We start from the raw sequence: 21,050 nt of genomic DNA, 5'->3' as shown, positions 1-21,050 counted from the left end.
TTGCTAAATCAGTCTCAGTTGTATAAAGCTAGGCCGACATTTTTACCCTTGTAATTGTCAGAGGGAAGAATATTTTCTCTAGCATTTGTAGCTGAAATGCAACACCCTGATTAAGTTCTTTTAGACTTGTTTTTAATCATTGCTAGATGTGGAGGACCTAGGTTATTGCAATTATCTCATGATTTATGAAAATCAGCACACATCTACATTTGAAATGGTATGTTCTCCTGTCGTTTTCATTTTATAGTCTGATTATGAAGAACAGGCCATCATCTAATATTTATAGTAGTAAAAAAGGAAGTCAGATTAAATGTATCTAGACACCTATAAACGTTGAAAAAGGGATTATTATAAAATGCTGTGGTTAAATTATCTTATTAAACTGTAAGCTAATAACTGTGACAATAGGTATTTTGTAAAGCAAAATGAAAAAAATATATATTTTATTTAATTTTATAACAGAAAATCTTTTAAAATAGTTGAGATAATGCTTCTGTAATAAAAGATGCATTTATTTATGTTTTTTTTTTACTCATCTTTTTTAGGGGGTTATAGTGAAGGGTTATGCGGTGAAGGGACAGGGATAACTGCTCAAAATTAAAAACACACACTTGTATGTATACCCTTTCATATTTGATTTATTGACTAAACTTAAGAAAGAAGGGGGGAAAAAATCTGGGAAATTCCTGAGAAAAAGAAAACAATTATTCACTTCCGATCTCTATGAAAGTCTGTAGTTTACCTTATATATCTGTCAAACAACCAGAAAAACTTAAAGTACTACAGGGATAGGAAGGTGCTGAGCCACTTCCTGGTGTGCCTGAGGAGGCAATACAAAGGTGTACAGCCTAAATATAGAAATAATAACATGGTTATCAATTTAATGAGTTTCCTGAGCAGGGACAACATGAGTAATTGCACATCTATATCCCTATTTTAACATTAATCACAGCAGAGGAGAGCAAGCAGTTACACACAAAAGGAAAGGGCATCTTTTCTGAGGATCTCACAAAACAGATTAATAACGAGACAGTGGAAAGAGTGTGATTACCAAACAGAAAACTGGAACAGCTTACATCACTGTTTGCAAACAAACATATGAGCTTGATTATCCTCATCTTTCTTTTCTTTTTTTATTTGCATGGCAAGAAAATGTAGTCTTTTTCAATGAGGGCAGAACTGCACATTATATACACTCTGAGACAAATGCCTGCCAGTGTAGTTATTAAGGCACTGGGGAAAAAAAAAAAACATGTGCAGGTCCCTCCTAACAAAAAACCAAATACTTGAAACATTCATTTCATTTCAAAAAAAAAAAAAGTAAAACTCAGAAAGGTTCATTTAACTCCGAAATTTAGAAATTTTCATTCCTGTTCATTATCTAAAAGTCATGCAGTTAACAGAAACCCTAAAATTATGTTTCTCCGAAAATTTGAAATCTACATAAGAATAAAAACAAAAACGGTTTTAAAATAGAGATGCTGACCTGCAGAAAAGTCCAGTCATGCACCTTTAATATGAATTACTGCATCCATGTGAAGTGGCATGGATGTGTTCTGTGTCTTACTTTACTGAGATGTTCAGGAGGCCCACATCCCCAATGTTGTTTCCTATGTGTCTCATACGTCTTTTGACAATTTCTCATCAATTCTTTCGGGTTTTTTTGTCTTTTGCCCAAATAAGCTCAGAGTTATAATAATGTCTGGTGTGGCATTTTACACAGTGTGCACAAAATTCCTGCTAAGTAAGAGGAACAATTGAGTGTTCTAAAATTTTCTGGTAGAGGGCTACATTGGCAAGTGACTTCAGAAAACAGAGTACACCAACATAAGTAAATTACATGACACCCTAAGTCATTGGCTGTGGAAACTTTGCACTGGACCTCAGGCAGCTTTTGTCTCTTTACTCTTCTTCCAGACTCTGGGACCTACAATTAGAACAGTCCAGTCATTCTCGCATTTAACACAAGGAGGAGGCTTCTAACTTTGTCTCTTTTTCAGGAGGCTAGACAATATGAAACTTTCTCCTTCCACTGAATTTTCCAATAATATGCTTAGATACAGCACTCTGTGAACAACTAGCTTCTTTAGAGACAAACTCTTATCCCCTATTCTCTTTGCGGGGAGTAACTATCTGCTGGCGAGCTGTAGATCAGCGGTCTTGTCTTATCGTTGCACGTGACATAACATGGTCATAACATTTCTTGCTTTTGATTTATTAGTAGTATGAGTCCCTGCATTTCTCTGGTAATTTCCTTAGCTGTAAGGTTTATTCAGTAAAATCAACTAAATAAATGCTCAGATATGATATATCTATGGAATATATGAGTTTCACTTTTATAATTGTAATATGAAATTAAATTGTTTCTGGTAATATAATTTATTGAGATGTAGTAGTCAGTTAAAAACAAAGATGTTAGCTTTGACCCTGGATTTAGGATTCATTACTTAGTAAAGTCTTCTCTGGAGGCGATATTCCTTACAAACAGCAACTGAGACAACGAACATCAACTGGAGTTTAAAATGTAGAAAAGCTTCATGTTTTCTTTATATATGGTGGCAAAAAGAGAAAATACAAAAGCTTTGCATCTGAGTGACTTCTCAGATACTGGAGACCGATGTACAAATAACAGTTGTTATGTTCCAAAAAGAGACTTTCCTTGATCTGCTTCTCATTATCCACCAACTAACGGTCCCTTCCGACATCTTTATAGAAATTAACTTTTCAATCTGAAAGCTGACATCTCTTGATTTGATATCTGCACCAGCAACTCCCTTCCAGTTTGTGTTCAGGTGATGTTCATGGTTTGCAGAAGGAATGGCCACTAACAGCGTAGTTGTGGATTTTTAGAAGCACTTCTCTTTAGTTATGGACGTTTACTGATGAGGTGTTGGTATTCTGCATTGTGGTTTGCTTAAGGTCTGCATGCTGAGGAGTTTATCTCGATAATCCAAAATGTGGTGTACCCTGGCAGCCAGAGGACTGAAACAACTTGACTTGATTCTTTGCTTTCATTTAAAGTACATCGTAGGCAAGATAGTATGTGTCCTTTCAGGATAAAAACCCACCCAGTTTTTTAAGCTCAATGTGTCCATGGGTGCAGAGGACTTCAGCTGTGGAGAATGAAGAAGAGAAATAGATGATGATTACTAAAAATATTTTATAGAAATTCAACAGAAAAAAAAGCACAGAATACATTTAAATTTAATACAAAAAGGTAAACGCTCCACCAAAGAATTGCATTTATATTTGGTTCCTTTTCTCTGATATTACCAAAGAAATTCCAGCAAATGACTTCATCTGGGAAATCATCTAATTAGCTGGATTTTTTAATCCAGCTATTTTATCAAGGCTATGATCTTTTGTTTTTGCTGAACATTAGAAAACAAATAGCATTGTGAACACCAAGCAGGACTTAGATCCGGCCATGATGCCATAGTGGCATTAAAACCAACTGTTGAAAGAAGTCCAGAGTAAAAACAACTGAAAATCGTTGGCAAAACCTTAATATGCCCGGATAGAGATACTCTCCACCAAAGTAAACAAGTGTCAAACAATAGTCTAATATTTAACAAAAAATTTGTCATCTCCTTTGATGACTTTTGTGGAATATCAAGTCTAAATTCAAGTCTGCGTTTGAAACGTGAACAAATAATCAGAGGAAATAAGTAGTTTAACAAGGCACTGAAAAAATCTTATTTTGGGGCTTCTGAGCTATCTTTTTATTTTGACTGATTATTTTCCCTTGCATCTTTAAAGGCTATCTTTGTGTGTACAAACAATGTATATGAAGCAACGGCTGCTCTAATTGAATAGCTGATCGGTCAAACATGAATAGAGTGTCAGTAACAAGCAGCTAATATCTGTATATAAAGAAAAATAAATGAAATTATGATCTCAGCTTTTAAACACATACTATTATTTACCATCACACGCCAACACATGATGCTCATGGTTTTCTCCGGACAGCCTGTTTAAGATGGAGCTCGCTTTCTGCTGCAACAATTGGCAACTCGTTCCGCAGGTGGTACGTTATAAGGTGGCTTATGCTGTCAAACAGCATGTCTTTCGTTCTGACCTATGTATAGATAAGCAGGTTTTAGGTTTATTTAAATCAGATTGGACTGACATGAACTGAAACAGACTTACCACTCCTTCTGGATCCACTAGCAGCAGGTGTTTGGGCAGGCCACAGTGCATGCCTGTTAGTACATACTGCCCAGTATTAGTGGTGCTCTCCCGGACGAGGAAATCTCCATCTCGAACCAGCAGTTTCTCTGCATCTCTCCGACTCATGCGGCTGTGGTACCACGTCTCCCTGCGGAGTTGCTCCTCATTTGGGGCCACAGGGGCCCTGCGTCTTGGTGGACTGGGCCACTGGTCCTCAAAGTTTCGAACCCCCCCTCCTCCGGCTTGTGAGCCAGAGCTTCCTGATACACTGGAGCCAGCAGCTCCTCCACAAGCCTCATGGAGCTTCAGCGCATCTTCAAATGGCCCTATGGAGTGACAGCAGGTATTCATCTTCAAATTCTCCACCTTAGCTTATCCCTAGGTTTATCTATCATAGATCGATCTAAAGACTCACTCATATCAAAGAGGTCTTTTTTAGGACTGTCATGTGCCCTGGCGCCTCTGTGTCCATCTGCTCCATGTGTTAGTGATTCAAGGTTTTCCAGGCTCTGTGTGTTTACATACTGATGCTCATCATAGTCCTTGCTGGCTGGAGGCTGACCATCAGCACACAGGTAACCATCTGTTGGAAACCAGTAAAACAAAGTCCAGCTAAGCCGAAGCTTTAAAATCTTTATTTATACATAATATTCGAACTCAATTTCTATTGATACACATTTAAAATGATGACATCATAAAAATGTTATATATTTAAAACTTAAAATCCAAACAAATCCTTTTTTTTTGTCATAGAAATGAAATATAAAATATAAGAATAAAATGACATATAGCATTATGAAAGAGGATTTCACAAATTTTATTTTATTTTTTTTGTTTTGTTTTCCTTTTGACCTTTTAAATGCCTCTGATCCTAAGAACTAATCTTAATAGCAAACAACAAATACTAAAAACTTTTTTTTTATTGATGATTTTACAGATGAAAGATAAATGTATCTAAGTCAACCTGGTGCTTTGTAGAAATATAAAATGACACTATAGATAATGAATTCATTGAAACCAACTGTATATTGATGGAAAGCTGATTTTTCAGATATCAAACCCAGGTCTGCTTTCCATCGGACCTTAACAAATAAATACTCCCTAACTACATGGGGAAAAATGTAAAAAAAAAATAAAAATAAAAAAATCACAACATCATGCCTACACATAAAAAAGGGAAGTTTTCTAGAACTTCACCAGCAATAGCTACTTTCTGCCACAAGGTGTCTCACCTGAGCTACGGGTGGTCTCAGTGTCCCAGTGAAGCTCATAACAGAGTTGACCTGGTGGGTAGGATCCCTGCTCCCTCCTGCCCTGTGAGCCCATCTGTGAAGACAAACACAATAAAACAACACATTTGAAGATTTACTTTGTAAAATCAGAAAAAACTTGCTATGTCTTCACCATGTATTACAGTGATCAGGCACACAGTCTGAAATATTCCCTAAGGCCCATCCAAATACAATTAACAAGCAGCATAGAGAACTAAATGGTTCCTGGTTTAATGTAATCATACATGTCTTTAACAGTTATGGTGCAGGCACATCAGGATGGTTATATAGCTTATTTAGGTAGGCGGTGGTGTAATTCTCTCTGAATATTGTGGGGAAGAAGCAGACAAACACATTAGTCTCTAGTTTGAGAGATCCGAAGCCTGACACCCTCTGACTTCCTTGAATAAATTGTCATCATAGACCAGATGATAAAGTCCAGATGTACTTTATAGAGCAACTATTAGATTACAGAATGTGACACTACTGGCTGCTTCAATCAAATACTGAATACAAAAAAATTAAACTTTATCAAAAAAGACCAAAGTTCATAAGTTAATCTCTAAAACAGCTGTTTGTTCACAGAGTGCTGTATCCAAGCATATTGTTTGACTGTTCAGTGCATATACAAATAATTACAAAACTGTACCTAAATTCTGCAAAAGCAGTGGAATACTGTTTCCGCAGCCATGAATCTCACCTGAGTTCCTGTCTTGTTCTGTGGCTGAGTGTGGATGTGACCCAGGAGGGCCCCGCTGGGCTTCAGCCTGGAGTCCACCACTCCTCCAACCGGAGGCTCCTTTCCAGGGATGCTGTTGTAGTAGTCGTGCTCAGATGCATCTTCATCCTCACCCCACACTGGCTCCTCTGTCCGAATAGGCCTGCAATCAAATGCATATTAAACTCATGCATCTGAAAAAACATCACTCAATTTAATGCTTCCCCAAGGCGTAAAAATAATCTGAGAATTCTCAGTTTTAAAATAACTTTAAACTAACACAAGAGTGGAAGAACTAACAGATTAAACCAAAATGTAAAAGTACATCTGGAAATTCCAAAGTAGTTTCAACTTTATGCAGCATGCAGTCCTGCAAAGTCTATTGTTTTACTTTTTTCAATATTTGTTTTCTCTTTCATACATTCATGCATACAGTTGACTATGTTACCTCTCTGCAGATGAAATGGTTTTAGGAGGACTGTGGAGATACTGTTTGAACTGCAGCTCAAAAGCCTGGCCAATGGTGCTGATGACACTTTGGGCCAAACCATCCGAACACTCCAAGATGTGACATGCTGTAAAAAAAAAATCCTAAAGATTATGAATCCATGCAGAAAATAACAACAAAATAAACTTATCATCTCTATGTCAAAGATAACAGTGAGGATTCATACCATTAAATAAAAGCAAAATAGCAAAGTACATGTAAACAGCTTACCTCTTTGATTTACTGGGTCTTTGGCTACATATGCAACATAATCTGGTGTGTCCTGCAGCAAAGAAAATGGAAAGTCCAATTAGACCAAACATAAATCAGAGGTCTTTAAACAGATTTATTGATTTTTTGGTCACAAGATTGGAAAGCAGTGAAATATAACTGATGTTGTTGTAAAGATTAAAAAAATGTCAAATAGCAGAGACGTTTGGGGGGGTTAAAATTGCTTTACTTACTGTGTCTCCTCCAGAAGCAAATGAGATGGACTGCATGGGATGGTGCGCAATCACCTACAACATACACATATCTTTAAGATGTAAAGATAGCAAATTTAACAATCATGTCTTCCTAATGTATTCGTGCAGTTGTGTACATTATTATGCAACAACCACATTTTTTCTAGTGATAGAAAGCAACGATCTACAGTAAATGCAGAACTTTAAGGAACTCTGGAGCTCAGTGTGATAGAGTTCTATGGAAAACAACCTACAGATCAAACACCACTTACACATACTTCTCAACAATAGCTGTAAATAATCTGTAAATCTTTTATCTGCTATTATCTGTTATTATTTATCCTTTATTATAACACCAATAATATACATATATATAATACATGTGCTAACTTTTCCAGCATAATCTGTATATTGCTTCCATATTTATTTATTTATAGCCTCTTACAATTACTCTCTTTCTATATATACCATTTATAGTCCATGCATACAATGTCTCTACATGTAAATAAATATTTTTAATCCTGTATAGCACTTCTGGATAGATGCAAACTACATTTCGTTGTTTTGTACTTGTGACAGTGTAATGACAATAAAGTTGAATTCTATTCTATTCTGTATGTCTGAGTTGGGAAAGAAATTTGGAACCCATATAAGTGTTAAGATAGGGCAATGTGTGGTTATGTTTTTCGTTTCTCCAGATGTGTGGCATTAAACATCAGGCTAAAATCACTGTTCAGGTTTCCAGCATGGTCTAGATGAAAAAGGGTTCTGTGTAGTTCACATTTTGCATCCTTGGTTAAAAAAGCGGAGATAATATTCACACTAGAGATCTTAAAACATTTCAAAAGTAAAGCAACTATCAGATTTAAGCTTGTATTAATCATAGAGGATCTTACCTGTCGTGTAGTTGGGATGAGCAGGCCAAGGCCATCTATAGAAATATTCACAGCGATGCTCATGCCTGCAAATCGCAGGTTACTCTTTCCCATGACTGACTGCAGAGCTTTGCTTGGTACCTAAATGTTAAAAAAAACATACACATTTTTTTTTATTGTTGGACAGAAATCTTGGATCCTCAGATATAAGTTTTCTTGCTTTTATGAATAACTTCTTACAGTCTTGTCAAAAAAATTTGGAACTCTTTAATCGGTATTTATGAATTAAATCTCATACAAACTGGTGTGAAAGTTGGCCAAAAGAGTTACTAAAAAAAAAAGGAAAATAATAAGGTTTGGCCAGACAAGGATTATGTCTTGAAATGATACAGTTTGTCACATTAGCTGTTTTTTATGTTTCACCTGCAAATGTTGGTGAAACATAAAATATAGCTGTAGGCGTTTGTTTGGACTTCCTAATGATCGTTACCTCCATCAATTATTTTATTCTTTTAAGTAAGTAGTTAAAACAATCTAAAACACTACTTATCATAAGCACATGACACTGCTATACATATTTATGGTAGATTACTGTTTACCACTGACCTTTTTCCTCCAAGCCCCCTTTCCTCCAGGCACTGCCTCACAAAGTCTGTTGATGGCTTCCCTGATTAAAAGAATGAGGAGAAAGGATGCAGGTCACATTAAAGACAATGCTGACCATTGATCACCAGCTATTCATAACTCAAAGAAATGTGTTTCAAGTGTAAAGAGAACTGTTGAATTGTAAATTATGAGGAAATGCAGGGTATGACTTGTAGACATGTCTGTTTCCTAACTCCAAATTGCACAGATCTGTTAAAATTCAACAGTCAACGTTTTTTTTTCTGCTATGTTGTTCACAAACTGAGTGTGTCTTTAACGACTTTGTAGGATTACAGAAAAAATACTGCTATGAGGTCATGCACAGCAGGCACATTCTAACTATGTTTATATTCGCACAAGGAATCTGTCTTTGCAGAATTGCATCAATCCTGCAGTGGAACAGCTAAAACCTATGGGAATGGCAGCCTGTAAGGGGTACTTAAAGCCAGAAATCCCATGTGTCTCCGATGGTGTGGATTAGGCAGAATGTAGCTTGGAAGCTGGAGTTTGCGATATAACTGAGAGGGAACAGCAGGGACTGAAATCAACCTGCCCGCACGGCCCTATTCAGTGGCTTAAATATTTAAAAAGCAGCGTCCCGGGCCTGGTCTCATGTGAAGGTCTTCTCAGGGATTTTTGAAAAACACCACCACATTCAAATGACTCATGCTGATGAAAGCAGAGGGAGGAGGCGGGGGAGAGAAAGAGAGACACGCTGTTGTTCTTATTGTCTGCAGTCCTGGTCTTTCCTGTCCATCCTGGTATCTAAACGCTGAGCTGCGTTATAAATAATGTTATTTTAAACAGCATGACTGAAAGCCCTGTAGGGAAACGGCAACTCCGTCAAATTTAAAAGCTGTAATAAACAAATATCTTGTTTATAAGCTAATACAGGTTTTAGAGTGAAAAGTACACTTTTGAATTGCTTCACTATATTTTACACTACATAATCAATATCACGTCAAAATTATGTGGATGGGAAAATAGGTCAAACATAGTTTATTGCATAAGCATTTACACTAATTAAACCTTTGCACATTTTCTCACTACTATAGCTTTTTATCTGACTGACATACAAAAAATGCATAACATCATGCATAATTGTGAATCTGAGGAAAAAGTGAATGTCTTGCATATATTTCTGTTCACCCTCAGTAGTCAGTACTTTGTAGAACCACTTTCCACTATAAGAAGCTCCTTCTCTATTCCAGTCTTGCACATCTAGTTTTTCTCTCCCCTGATCTATTTGCATTATATCTCAAGCTGTCTGTAAAGATAAATCTTAAGTCTTTCCACAGACCCTCGGCTAAATTAACTGTTGGAGTTTATCTTAGTAACTCAAACACTGTTTTTATTTTAGGTCTTGCTCTATGTTTAAGTTTGTTCTGCTGAAAGTAAATACTCTGTCTTAAGACTTTTGCAGCCATAAAGACTTTTTTTCAGGATCATGTATATCTAGAACTCTCTTCCTATCAACTCTAACCAACTCTTTTGTGGCTGCTAATAAAAAAAAAGCATCTCCAACACATAATATTGCCATTACCATGATTCGGTTTTAGGATGGTGTGTTCACTGTGACATACAGTGCTTGTCTCAATGTATTTTATCTGACGAAACACCTGCATTTAGGTATTTTATGTCTCCAACCTGACTTTTGCCACACAAAAAAAGCTGATGCCTTACTTTAAAAAACATTGTTTTTTCTTGTAGGCTGCTGTACTTGTAAACTACTGTACTGTAATCATATTATTCTACCCAAGCTGTGAATCTCTGCAGCTCTCCAGAGTTAACATGAAGTCATCTTTTGACTGCTAATTTAATCATTGCGTGGGCCATGAATTCTTCATTTTGTCATTCTCTTAAGTTATGATGGGAAGAAAACAAACAGCGCCCTTTCTTGTAACTTAATCCAGCTTCAAGCTCCTTCACAGCTCATTTCCAACCTGACTGGTTATTTCCCTCTTTCTCATGATGCTGTTTATTTACTAATGTTGATAAAGAGGTGACATTTATTTTGCATGGCACTGTGCTGCCAGAATCAAGGAGGCATTTTTTTTACTTAATGTTTTACTCATTTATGCTGATCTTAGCAACTACATTTAGTAACAACACAAAAGGGAAATAAAGCTCAGAAGTTAGAATTGGTGCACAAAATTATAAGCAGTCTGAACAGCTGCAGTATGGTTCATGTCAGTTTCTTTTCCTTTGCTGCTTTGTTTTGATCGCCTCTAACCTCCTCCAGTCTCTCAAAAACTTGCAGCCAAACACATTATCCAACAGGGTGCGTTCACAGAGACCACTGCAGCTTTCCACTGTCATTAGCAAACATCATCAATTATAGATCTCCTTTTTCTATCACTCCATCTCTGATGCATCTTCCTTCTCCTCCTCTCCCATTGCACTTAAGCTTTGGATGCATGGTAGGCTCAGATTACTAACAATTGATTGTGAAAGGGAGATGGAGGGAGAGAGAGGTAGGGGAGGAGAGACAGAAGGAGAGGAGGAGCGAAGGGGGGGGGGGTGCTGCTTCTCTGAGGTTGAGGATGACAACAAGATCACATGCAATGCAGGAAAACAGAATGAAACTCACATGCAAAGAGTTTCAAGTCTGAACTCCTCATAAGTAAAACAGCGGCGGTTGTCTCTGAACTCTGGCAGACACCAAACAGGGATTCTTTTTTGAAATAGTTTCATACTTCGGGATTGTTTGTCTGGTATTCTTGTAGATTCTTGCTTATGCAGAATATTTAAGGGAAGCTGCCAAAAGCTAAATGACTTCAGTTATGGTAATTAAAATAGGTAACATATACATTCATAAAAAAAACTCCACCATTAGTATGCATATTTAAGTATTTGCTTTTAGAATAAATTTAGCACTTGGCTCTAACCACTTGCCTTATTAAATATTACAGCCATGGACGTGTAAATAAACCCTCTACATCTTAGATTGAATTCTCCTGACTCACCATATTCAGTAAAGATAGTTGCTGGCTTACCTTGTCACCTGAGTCCGTGTATTAAAGTCCAGGGAGCGCATTGACTTCAGCACCTCAATGCAACCCATGTACTACAAAGAAAAAAGGTTGAATCATCACTCCCATTCAGATGTCATTTTATATCCAAAGACTAACCATTAAAGCATGCCTCTACCACTGCTGTGCCCTAATGGCTGTCAAATAAGGGAGCTAACGGCACTTTGACTAGATTAGCATCACTAAGCTCCAGACTGTGCACAAATTGCAGCTTCAGGGCCCTCAGGGGAGACCTTTACAGTATATGGGAGGGAGTTTGATCCTACAGGTAGTGCAAGTGGGAAAGTATTTATTATTACTCCCTTAAAGGGAGCAAAATCTGTGAATTTCTGTTTGTCTGCTACAATTATTTGGGCCAAATCCCACTGTTTAGGTGTTGCATTAAGTAAACCCTGTGTCATTTTTAGTTTCATACAGTACCTTATAAAAGTATTCATACTTCCTTAAAACCATAATTCTCAATTTATGTAATTATTTCCAATAGAGATGCACTGTAAACATTAATATCTGTAAAACTATTTGGTATTGGTGAAAATGGACCTGATAATAGCGGCAAAGGTATTCTGTCTATATCTATAATACATTTAAGTTAGTTTAAGAATATCTTACACAACAAGAATGTTTACCTTCTAATGAGCATTTATCTTTGACATAAGTACAGAAAATTTGAACTCTAGTGGTTTTCAGGATGGACTTTGTCCTGTTAAGATGATTTATTGTTTTAATGACATGCTTTTTGACTCTAAGTTACCTTTTGGGACACCCATGTGTACATTCGTACATATTATACATGCATGTAAAGATGAGCTAATGGCAGTGTCTCACAAAATCACCAATAATGGTAAGAACATTAAAGAAAAGTTCTGGTATGAGAAAAGGATTGGGATGTATGGATATACAAATTCAAATATTGAATGTGAAAAACTGTGGACCAGTGCATCTCTAGTTATCATTGCATTATTACATGGAAAGAAAAAATGTACATTCACTTAATTTTTAGGAGAAGAAAAAACAACAAACTATTTTGGATGCAATTACTTTCAGGTCAATTGGTTTTAATCTGAAAATCTCCAATAACAGTACAATTTCATTTTAACACAAATCTAGGTATTCTGTAAAGGCCTTAGAGGACAGTGATGAACAAATAACATAGCAGAGACAAAAATAACACAACAGACAGGTAAAAAGCAGAAAAGAAGTTGGGCGACAGTGATGTCGGATGTACAGGAGTGTTCCCTGCAACTGGATGGGTTGTCAGTGCGACCCCGACTCCGACTTTAAGTGTCATTGTGTCCTTGGGCAAGACACTTCCCCTGCACTGCCTACTGATGGCGGTTGGAGGAACTGGTTGCACCAGTGTACGGCAGCCTCGCTTCTGTCTGTGAGCCCCAGGGCAGCTGTGGCTACAATGTAGCTTACCACCATCAGTGTGTATGCGTGTGTGTTAATGACTTAATGTAGTGTAAAGAGCTTTGGTCAAGTCTTCTGACTTTAAAAAACGCTATATAAGTACAGGCCATTTACCATTTACCATATAAAACAAGGTTGGTTTCTAAACAATACATTTTGAAATCTCACAAATTATAAATCAATACCCTACAAGGTTGCAAAGGGTATTGCACAACAAACCAACAAGAAAATGCTGTACCATGAAACTTATAGCTTGTGCAAAGAAAAACTTGATCAAAAAAGCAGTCAAGAGTCCTTCTGTGGGAGGTGAAGAAATCCATAACCCTTATAGGAGAATCTGTCAACAGGAAACCATCGGTTGAGCATTTCACAAATCTCTAAAGCTGTTTCTGAAGAAATCTAGTATTTGGGAAAAGGTTCTCCAGTCACATTTCACCAATGAACTTTGGATCAACATGCAAAGCATTCAGTCTGATGGAAAAACAAAAACACCATGCTCATGCTGAAAATATGGTGGTCAGTTGATAGAAAGATGACGGGGTTAAATGCAGGGCAATTATGGAAGAAAAACCCTCCTAGAGGCTGCAAAACGGCTGCAGCTCAGAAAAGGTTCCCCAAAATATACAGTCAGACAACAATCTAAAAACCAATCTTTTGTTGTTTTTTTTTTATCTTAATGTGTTTTAGACATAAATCCTAAACAGCATACAGGACATTGACGTTTGTGGATGTATACAGGTCCAAGGGAAATTAATAGTTTTTCAAGGTGGTGTGGTTAAGGAAAAAATCATTTCTTTGCAACAAATAGCAAACCAGCAGAGTCTAAGCAGCACAAACAGAACCCCTGAGTCTAAATAAGCTTAATGAGCTTTCTAATAAGATTTTGGCTTAAGGGAAGTTTTCCATCAAGAAGATTGTTCTTTTTTTTTTTTTTTTTTTTTTTTCATCTGCTGATGCAACAGTCTCCACACCCCCCAACCTTTCTCTATCATCCTCATGTTGTCGTTCCGGGGTAAAGCAAAAATGTACAAGGTATGCAAGGTTTTCAAGATGCATTGCTTTGAAATGTAACAATACAAGCATCCTCTTGTTAAATTCTGTTGTAGCTGTCTTCCCTTTGAGATACATCCTTGTAGCTGTATTGTTTGTTAAGCCAGGAAGTCATAATTCATATGCTGAGGCAGTGCAACAACAAGAACAACAATATCTGTTGCATAATGTCAGATAAACAAGCATTTTTTGTTTCTTCTGAGTGGGGGGTAAAATATTTTTTTACACTGCATAGGTCGCTTTAAATGCGACTCTTGTGCATAATATGACAGCTAAGAAAAAAATTGTAATGAAACAGCATAAAAACAGTTTGATACATGTGTATTGATGATAGCCGCTCTGGCAGCTGCAGTGCTTGTTTTAATGGCTGCTGCAGTGCTCTGGCTAACAGAGATGGCAGATGCAGGGGAGACAAAGCACGTGGCATATCTAAGTGGACACCAGGAAGATATAAACACATTACTAAGAAAACCCAAATGTCTGCCAAGAAAAAGGCTGGACATCCGCATATGAATGAACAACTCAATATTTAGGAACAGAAACCGAGAGAAAGATGCTAACTGCGGCGGTTAAAGAGAAAAACAGATTTGTTGTCACTCTGACACTTATGCATGAATTGAAATGCATATAGTAGGTAATAAATCCTCCTATTTTCTAAATTGCCTCTTATATGTCCTCCGTCAGGATCACATCACGCTAATGAGTGACAACAACAAGCTCTTAGAAACACTCTTGGATCATCAACAGAGACGTCGATCAGAGATAAGAAGAGCCCTCCATACCAGGCTCAGAAAGCAGAGCATTGGGATGAGAAATTCCTTCTATAAAACATTCAGACCTCCTCTGCAACTGATCCAACTGCCTCATCCTCGTCACATGAGGCAAATGACTGTGATTACATGTAATTGAATATAGGACTGAATGGTGCTCACATAATGTCATTAGAAAATGCGCTTGGGGCTCCAGACTGCAGTAATCAAGAGCCGTGTCATTAAGTTTGAGGATGAGGGGGAGAGAGCAGAGGTGAAGAGTCATCAAGGAGGACGCCATGGGCATCACTGAATAATAAACATAAGCAACTGATAATGCATTCAGAACCATCGGATTTATGAGATTTATCATCTGGCAATTACTTCATGTAGCTGATTTCGCTCATTGTTATTAAAACTAGAACGTTTTTTATTCTTTAAGGTATACATTATCCCCCTTCCTAAACAAATAAGGAGACTCATATTTCAGATGATTAGAGAAAAAAATTCCGGTATGAAATCTTTACATTCCCAGCACACATACAAATAAATGAAAACAAATTCAAAGAGAACCTCTTCCACAGTGTCTGATCACAGTCAGTCAGATTGTAAGCTCCATAAACATATTTTGTTTTAAATACAGTGTGACAAACACCATATTTACTGGCTGAACAAAGTGAAGTGTGGCTGAATAACAATAGTTTCCACAGTTAGGACACATCATTTTATGGTTTATTTTTCCCCTCCCTGACGCCTGAGTGCAGTCATGATCCAGCCTCTTAACCAGCAACACCAGCCGTCTATTTGGATGAAATTATCTATTCCCTCGGCACTGCCACATGAGCTGCATAACAAACTGCCTGCTGTTGTGATGCTTTTGTTTTTTGTTTTTCACATTCGGAGGAATAAAACCTAAAGGCTTGCAGCCTAGATTTAAATTTTTTCCCAGGGGAGTGTTACTTTAAAGATCGAATTTTGTTTTTTGCTTCAAAATCATCCAATTTTATTTTTTTATTTTTTTAAGTGAATTAGTAAATTTTCTTTTGATTTTTTTTTAAACACTTGCATTACTTTTTGTGTATAAGCACATCAATGGGTGATGGTTAGGGTGGCATGCTTTGATGCATAAATGAGAAACATTTACATCAGCCAGGTAGAAACAGATTAGATCATCACTACAATAATCATTCCTATATCTGCTAAACTAGATATTTATTTTTATTTATTTTTTTATTTCATATGTACTTACCCTGACAATGTAAGAAGCTCCTTGCCCCACAATTTTCTTGTCAGGGTGCAGCCAACCCTGAGAGGGTTTGTGGATGAAGCTACCCTTCGTATGGAGGTCCTCTCCCCCCAGCCACATGCCTTCAACCCTTGTCCTGCGATTCATTCCTGATCTGGAGCTGCTGGAAACACTGGGGCTCACCATGACCTCTGCTGCGACCCCAAAGCCTTGTCCTCCTGGACTGCCAGAGGGTGCAGCTGCTGCTACTGCCCGCTGCCCTCGGATGGCCTGTAAGGAACAGGGGGTGACACAGACAGGGTCACAAGAGTTTAGTACGGCCGCAAGGCTGGCCACGGGGCCACTGGCTGAGCTTGCCCCGCTGATCCTGCTTGATGATGAGGAGACTGAGCCCTGGGAGGAAGCTGTCTTGGTTGAGTCCTTGCTAGAGCTGGATGGGCTCCTGCTGAGCAAGGAATTGGAGAACTTCCATTGGGGCATCCTGGGGATGAGCATGCAGAAGGTTGTGGTGACCTCTTGTTCCCCATCTAGGCAGGGGGAGTCTGCCAGGGCTGCAGCCCCTGCAGATGAGGAGGACCGAGCACTGGGATCCAAAGGAGGCAAAGGAGGCAGAGGCAGACTCTGTGCGGAGGAGGAGACCACCGGTGTGGCCACTACTTTGCTGCTCATGGCTAAGCTCTGCATCAGGTCATCGGAGGAGGTTACAGACTCATTGCGAAAGCGGTCATACTTTGGCTTAAGGAGCATGCCCGGAGGAGCCGCCTGAAGCAGAAGCTGAGAGAGAGGATAACTTTCAGAAGATAGAGGGGAGAAGGGTAAGGGGAGGGGGGAGGGACGGAGCAATGGAAGCAGAGGAGAAACCAAAAGAAAACAATTTCCCCAGCTGAGTCCTATATCCTTGTCAAAGACACTTTAGTGCTGTGTGCACCTCCGCCGCTATGACACTGTCCCGCTCTCATGCTGCTGCTGCTCTCCTCCTCCTCCTGATCTAAATGGGCCCGCTTCCTCTCCCTGCCTGGGGATAGATGTGCTTTTGACTGTCTCTCCTCCGTGGTGGATGATGTCATTGGCCCGAGAGCCCTGCCCTGCCCAGCTGCTCCCAGACTACTCGCTGAAACACACATGCTTTAACCGCCCTCCTCCAAGACACAAACACACGCATTCTGCAGATTACCTGCTCCTCTACATAAAAGAATATTAAGAAACTTTAAGGGTTATTTAGAGGTGGAATTATATCATAGGATTCAACCAAAAAAAGCAATGAGTTTATAAAATAATTCCTGCTACTCTTATAGTACAGAGGTTGAAGTATAATTATACATAGTTATTTAGTGGGATATCCTGCATTTAATAAAATTTTAAATTATAATGAAGTAACCTAAATATTCAAACAAAGAAAATAGCTATGCTAGCCTGTTTTTAAATTATAGTAAATATAAACTCTTACATGTGTGGTCTAGATATCAGAATAAGATTCATCCAATTAGTTGAAGTGAATTTTGCATGAGACAGCATGATCTTATTTCACATAAGCTATAGAGAAAAACCTAACAAAAGGAACAATGCAGTCACCACCTAAAAGGACCACACATCTGACAGCATCCACCCTTTTCCATCTGCTTGGATTGCCCCCACCCCTCTCCTCTACCTCTCTGGGGAGCAATCAGCCATCTCAGCGTGACCCTTTTAGCTCTTCGCTTGCACCCTCCCCTGTGTGTTTCTCTAATTCCCTGCCATTTCTACTCTCTTTTCTACTCTTTCATATCGAGCAGAGATTAACTTAATTAACCATAACATTATGTCCAGTCAAGGGATGGCCAAAGGAAAAAGAGTGTCTACCAGGGTGTGCTTATTGGGATATCTTAGCTTTCATGATGAAATTAGGCATATTTCTGGATAGTTGTTTTTTTTAATAATAAAAAAAATCATCACACAAAATGTTATTTGAGGTAAACTATATCCTATAACCCTAGTTGGCACACTACTGCCCTTCTAATGATGTAACTGGGGGAAGCAACTTCTGTAATAAGTAGGGCAGAACAATTTAGCCAAAAATCAAATTTGTAATTATTTTCAACCAATATTACGATTTCATTGCTATTTTCCTTTGCACTAAGCGCAAGCATGCAGATGTTTCCATCAAGGGTTTCAGTTTATTTATGACCTAGAAAGCTTGCTTTTCCGGAATCTATTGATGCAGGACTTTACTGTAACCATTCAGTGAAAAAGATCTTGCATCTACTATCATGCATGCCTCTGCCTGCTAGCTGCAACTCTCTCTTACCTTCTACGTGGCACCAATCCCACCTCATTTACTTCCACTTAATGGGCTGCAGTTAGAACCTTAGTTTTTCTCTTGTTAAGTGGAATGTGAATAAAACTGAGAATTGCAATTCATTGCCCAGCTCTAGTATTAAGGTTAAAGTTGTGAGTGAAATGTGTGGAAAATCTGAATGAAGGGGCAAAATAACAAAATGAATGTTGCTTACATTATCTGTCAGTTATTTTAATGTTATGTTGGTTGTTTTGTTTGCAGAGACATAGCAAAAAGGTTAATCTGAAATCAAAATCAGATGGCTCCCTGTAATGCAGGGAACAGAGGCTATACAAACAGTTACAGACGTTACACAAGACGTTCACATGTTCTCTTTTGATATATTACTATGATCTTATGTAATATGTTTGCATCTTTCAGATGATTTTCTTGATAGAAAAAAAACAGGGGGAAAAAGTTTTTCAAAGTGCATTACTTTCTACTTCTTGTAATTTAATCCTCTTCTATCACTTTTTGGAGTTGGGATTCTGTTTCAATGTTATGAGCAGCGAATATTTTCCCTGGATCAGATTATGATTCTAATTTGATGCAACAATTACCAGTTTTTCAGCAAATTCGTAAACAAATGAAGACTCTTACAATTTTAAAATAAAAATGTCAGAGTTTTACACACCCAAATGTTATTCAAATATTAAACCGTCATCACTTTTTTCTTATATTCTTTTTATTTTTAACCAGATAAAGCTTAGGGGGGTATATTAATACTTACGTACAATTCTATGACTAGTTAGACTTGCTGATCACTTAAATAGATGTATAATCTGTATATCAAGTAAGCATCAGCACTGAAGTCAAATAATTGTTCTGTTTATGTTGTTCAAACAAGTCACAAACTGTTTGACATCTAAAACCATATATTCTGTCATTTAGGATATAATTATGAATATTTTCTCTAAATAAACCATCAAATACATTTAGATCAATACCAAACAAAAAATGTGTCAATGCATTCAACGTACATACAATTCCATCTAAATGGGTTTTTCCACTGACAAAATTTCTATCCATCCTTTTTTTCTGTTTATCCAAGATTGGATGAGAGCAGTAACAGGTCCAGGAGGAAAACTCAGCCATCCCTCTCCAACAAGCCTTTCAAGTATATTTTGGAAATTCTACAGTGGCTTATAGGAGTATAAAGTCCCACGATATTGAGATCTCTGTATGGTCAGGCGTCACCTCTCAGTAACATTTCCCCAACACCATCAAAAGTGAGGAACACATGTGAGATTGTGGTTTAACCACTACAGCTGGCTCTTTCCAATGATCTATTATTGACTTGTCAGTCTTTAATGTTTCAGATCTTTAAACAAACTTTAATATCAGAAAGTAAAACCTGCATTCATTTACAATAATAATCATGTTGTCATCCAGATGCTACTATGGGTTTCCTTAGCTAAGGCACTAATCACCCTTGGTTGTGCTGGTAAAATCTGTCCCAAAAATGTCAGGACCCTAACGATTTTCATAAGCAGTTCAATTAATTCATCATTATTTTTGTACGATATTTGTGTTTTTTCTCAAGCTAAAAAAAAAATTGAGGAATATCTGTTCATTAAATTGTGACCCTATGCCTGAATGCAGTTAGGTTATTTGGCAGGACAATGATCATGATCGCACCAGCAAGTCCTCCTCTGATTTACTCAAAATAAAGGTTTTGGGGTGGCCAAGTCAAAATCTAGAGTTAAATCCAGTTGAGATGCTATGCATCACCATAAACAGACAATTGTTAAATTAAACATCTGCAAAGAAAAGTGGGGCAAAGAGACACAAAACATGGAAACCACAATCAGACAAATTTTGCCTACAAGAATTGGATAAGGCTATCTTTGCAGGACAAATTTATGTAGTGATGAGAAACATTTAAGTTGACAAAGGGCAAAAGAAACCTGCATGGGAGCAAATACTCTTTCTCCACAACGCATAAAAAGAAGAGAGTATTTCAACATAGCCCCACTGTCTGAAACATTTACCTTAGGATGAAACAAGAGGAAGGGTTGTTATTTTCCAGTGAGTTTGCAATATGTTCTTCAGCATCCAAGAGCAATTCCTTTCTTTAAGTAAAGAACAACTTCTGTTTATGGTGCGTAACTTTCAGCTCCATGATGGCTCTAACAGGTCACCTTTCACTTAAGGGCCAGTCACTTCTTTTTTGTTTACTTCTTAGGCAAAAAGTTACTGATAAACCAGATTTAATCGATATATGTTGACAGATGTGGAAAAGCAAACAATTCCCCGTATGTTTTGTCCCACTCTTCCAAGAAAAAAAGAAATATCACTACAAAAACAGAAAGTAGACCAGTATATTTTATTTCAACTAAATTCAGCAGGACCCGACATAGAGTGCTATTTAGTTCAGTCGTCGGAATGCAACATTCACCTTTTTATTTTTATACCCAAAATATTTATAGAGTATGAGTAATATGAGTTAAGATGAATATATTTGATAAATCTTATTTACCTCTTTTTATAATGTTTGCACTTAAATAACACATAATATTTTGCCTATTTTTACTTAAGGATTTTGTGTCCAGTGCGCTTTAAAAGATCAGTCAGCAATTTTACTTTGGTTTCGTACATCAGTGCGAAATGTAGACGTAC

General features: G+C 37.6%; 1 protein-coding gene across 2 annotated transcripts; it reads right to left on the bottom strand.

The window, feature by feature from the left end:
• Nucleotides 1–614: 614 nt before the first annotated feature.
• Nucleotides 615–20,571, bottom strand: shc2 (SHC (Src homology 2 domain containing) transforming protein 2). 2 transcript variants are annotated; one of them, XM_038301743.1, is made up of 14 exons: nucleotides 20,423–20,571; nucleotides 16,121–16,387; nucleotides 11,627–11,697; nucleotides 8,592–8,652; nucleotides 8,007–8,126; nucleotides 7,111–7,164; nucleotides 6,878–6,929; nucleotides 6,608–6,734; nucleotides 6,142–6,322; nucleotides 5,403–5,496; nucleotides 4,586–4,753; nucleotides 4,150–4,496; nucleotides 3,927–4,078; nucleotides 615–3,113 (listed from the first exon to the last, which is right to left on the bottom strand). In XM_038301743.1, the coding sequence occupies exons 2-13, from the start codon at nucleotides 16,301–16,303 to the stop codon at nucleotides 3,950–3,952; spliced, it is 1,587 nt and encodes a 528-aa protein (XP_038157671.1). In that variant the 5' UTR covers nucleotides 16,304–16,387; nucleotides 20,423–20,571; the 3' UTR covers nucleotides 615–3,113; nucleotides 3,927–3,949. The 2 variants fall into 2 exon arrangements, with proteins under 2 accessions (XP_038157671.1, XP_038157670.1); XM_038301742.1 differs by lacking the exon at nucleotides 20,423–20,571 and having other exon boundaries at nucleotides 16,121–17,188.
• Nucleotides 20,572–21,050: the final 479 nt, after the last annotated feature.

This window comes from Cyprinodon tularosa, unplaced genomic scaffold, assembly GCF_016077235.1.
Source record: "Cyprinodon tularosa strain WSP-4 unplaced genomic scaffold, ASM1607723v1 ctg473, whole genome shotgun sequence".
Taxonomy (NCBI): domain Eukaryota; kingdom Metazoa; phylum Chordata; class Actinopteri; order Cyprinodontiformes; family Cyprinodontidae; genus Cyprinodon; species Cyprinodon tularosa.
Note: the sequence above shows the minus strand (reverse complement) of the source record. Positions and strands in the feature narration are given on the sequence as shown.

Coding starts and splice junctions, on each gene's coding strand:
- shc2 (XM_038301742.1), bottom strand. CDS start 16,864: ATGCTCCTTAAGCCAAAGTATGACCGCTTTCGCAATGAGTCTGTAACC. Junction 8,653..11,626: donor ACACGGACTCAGGTGACAAG/GTAAGCCAGCAA, acceptor TCTTTTAATCAG/GGAAGCCATCAACAGACTTT. Junction 6,323..6,607: donor ACCATTTCATCTGCAGAGAG/GTAACATAGTCA, acceptor ATTTGATTGCAG/GCCTATTCGGACAGAGGAGC.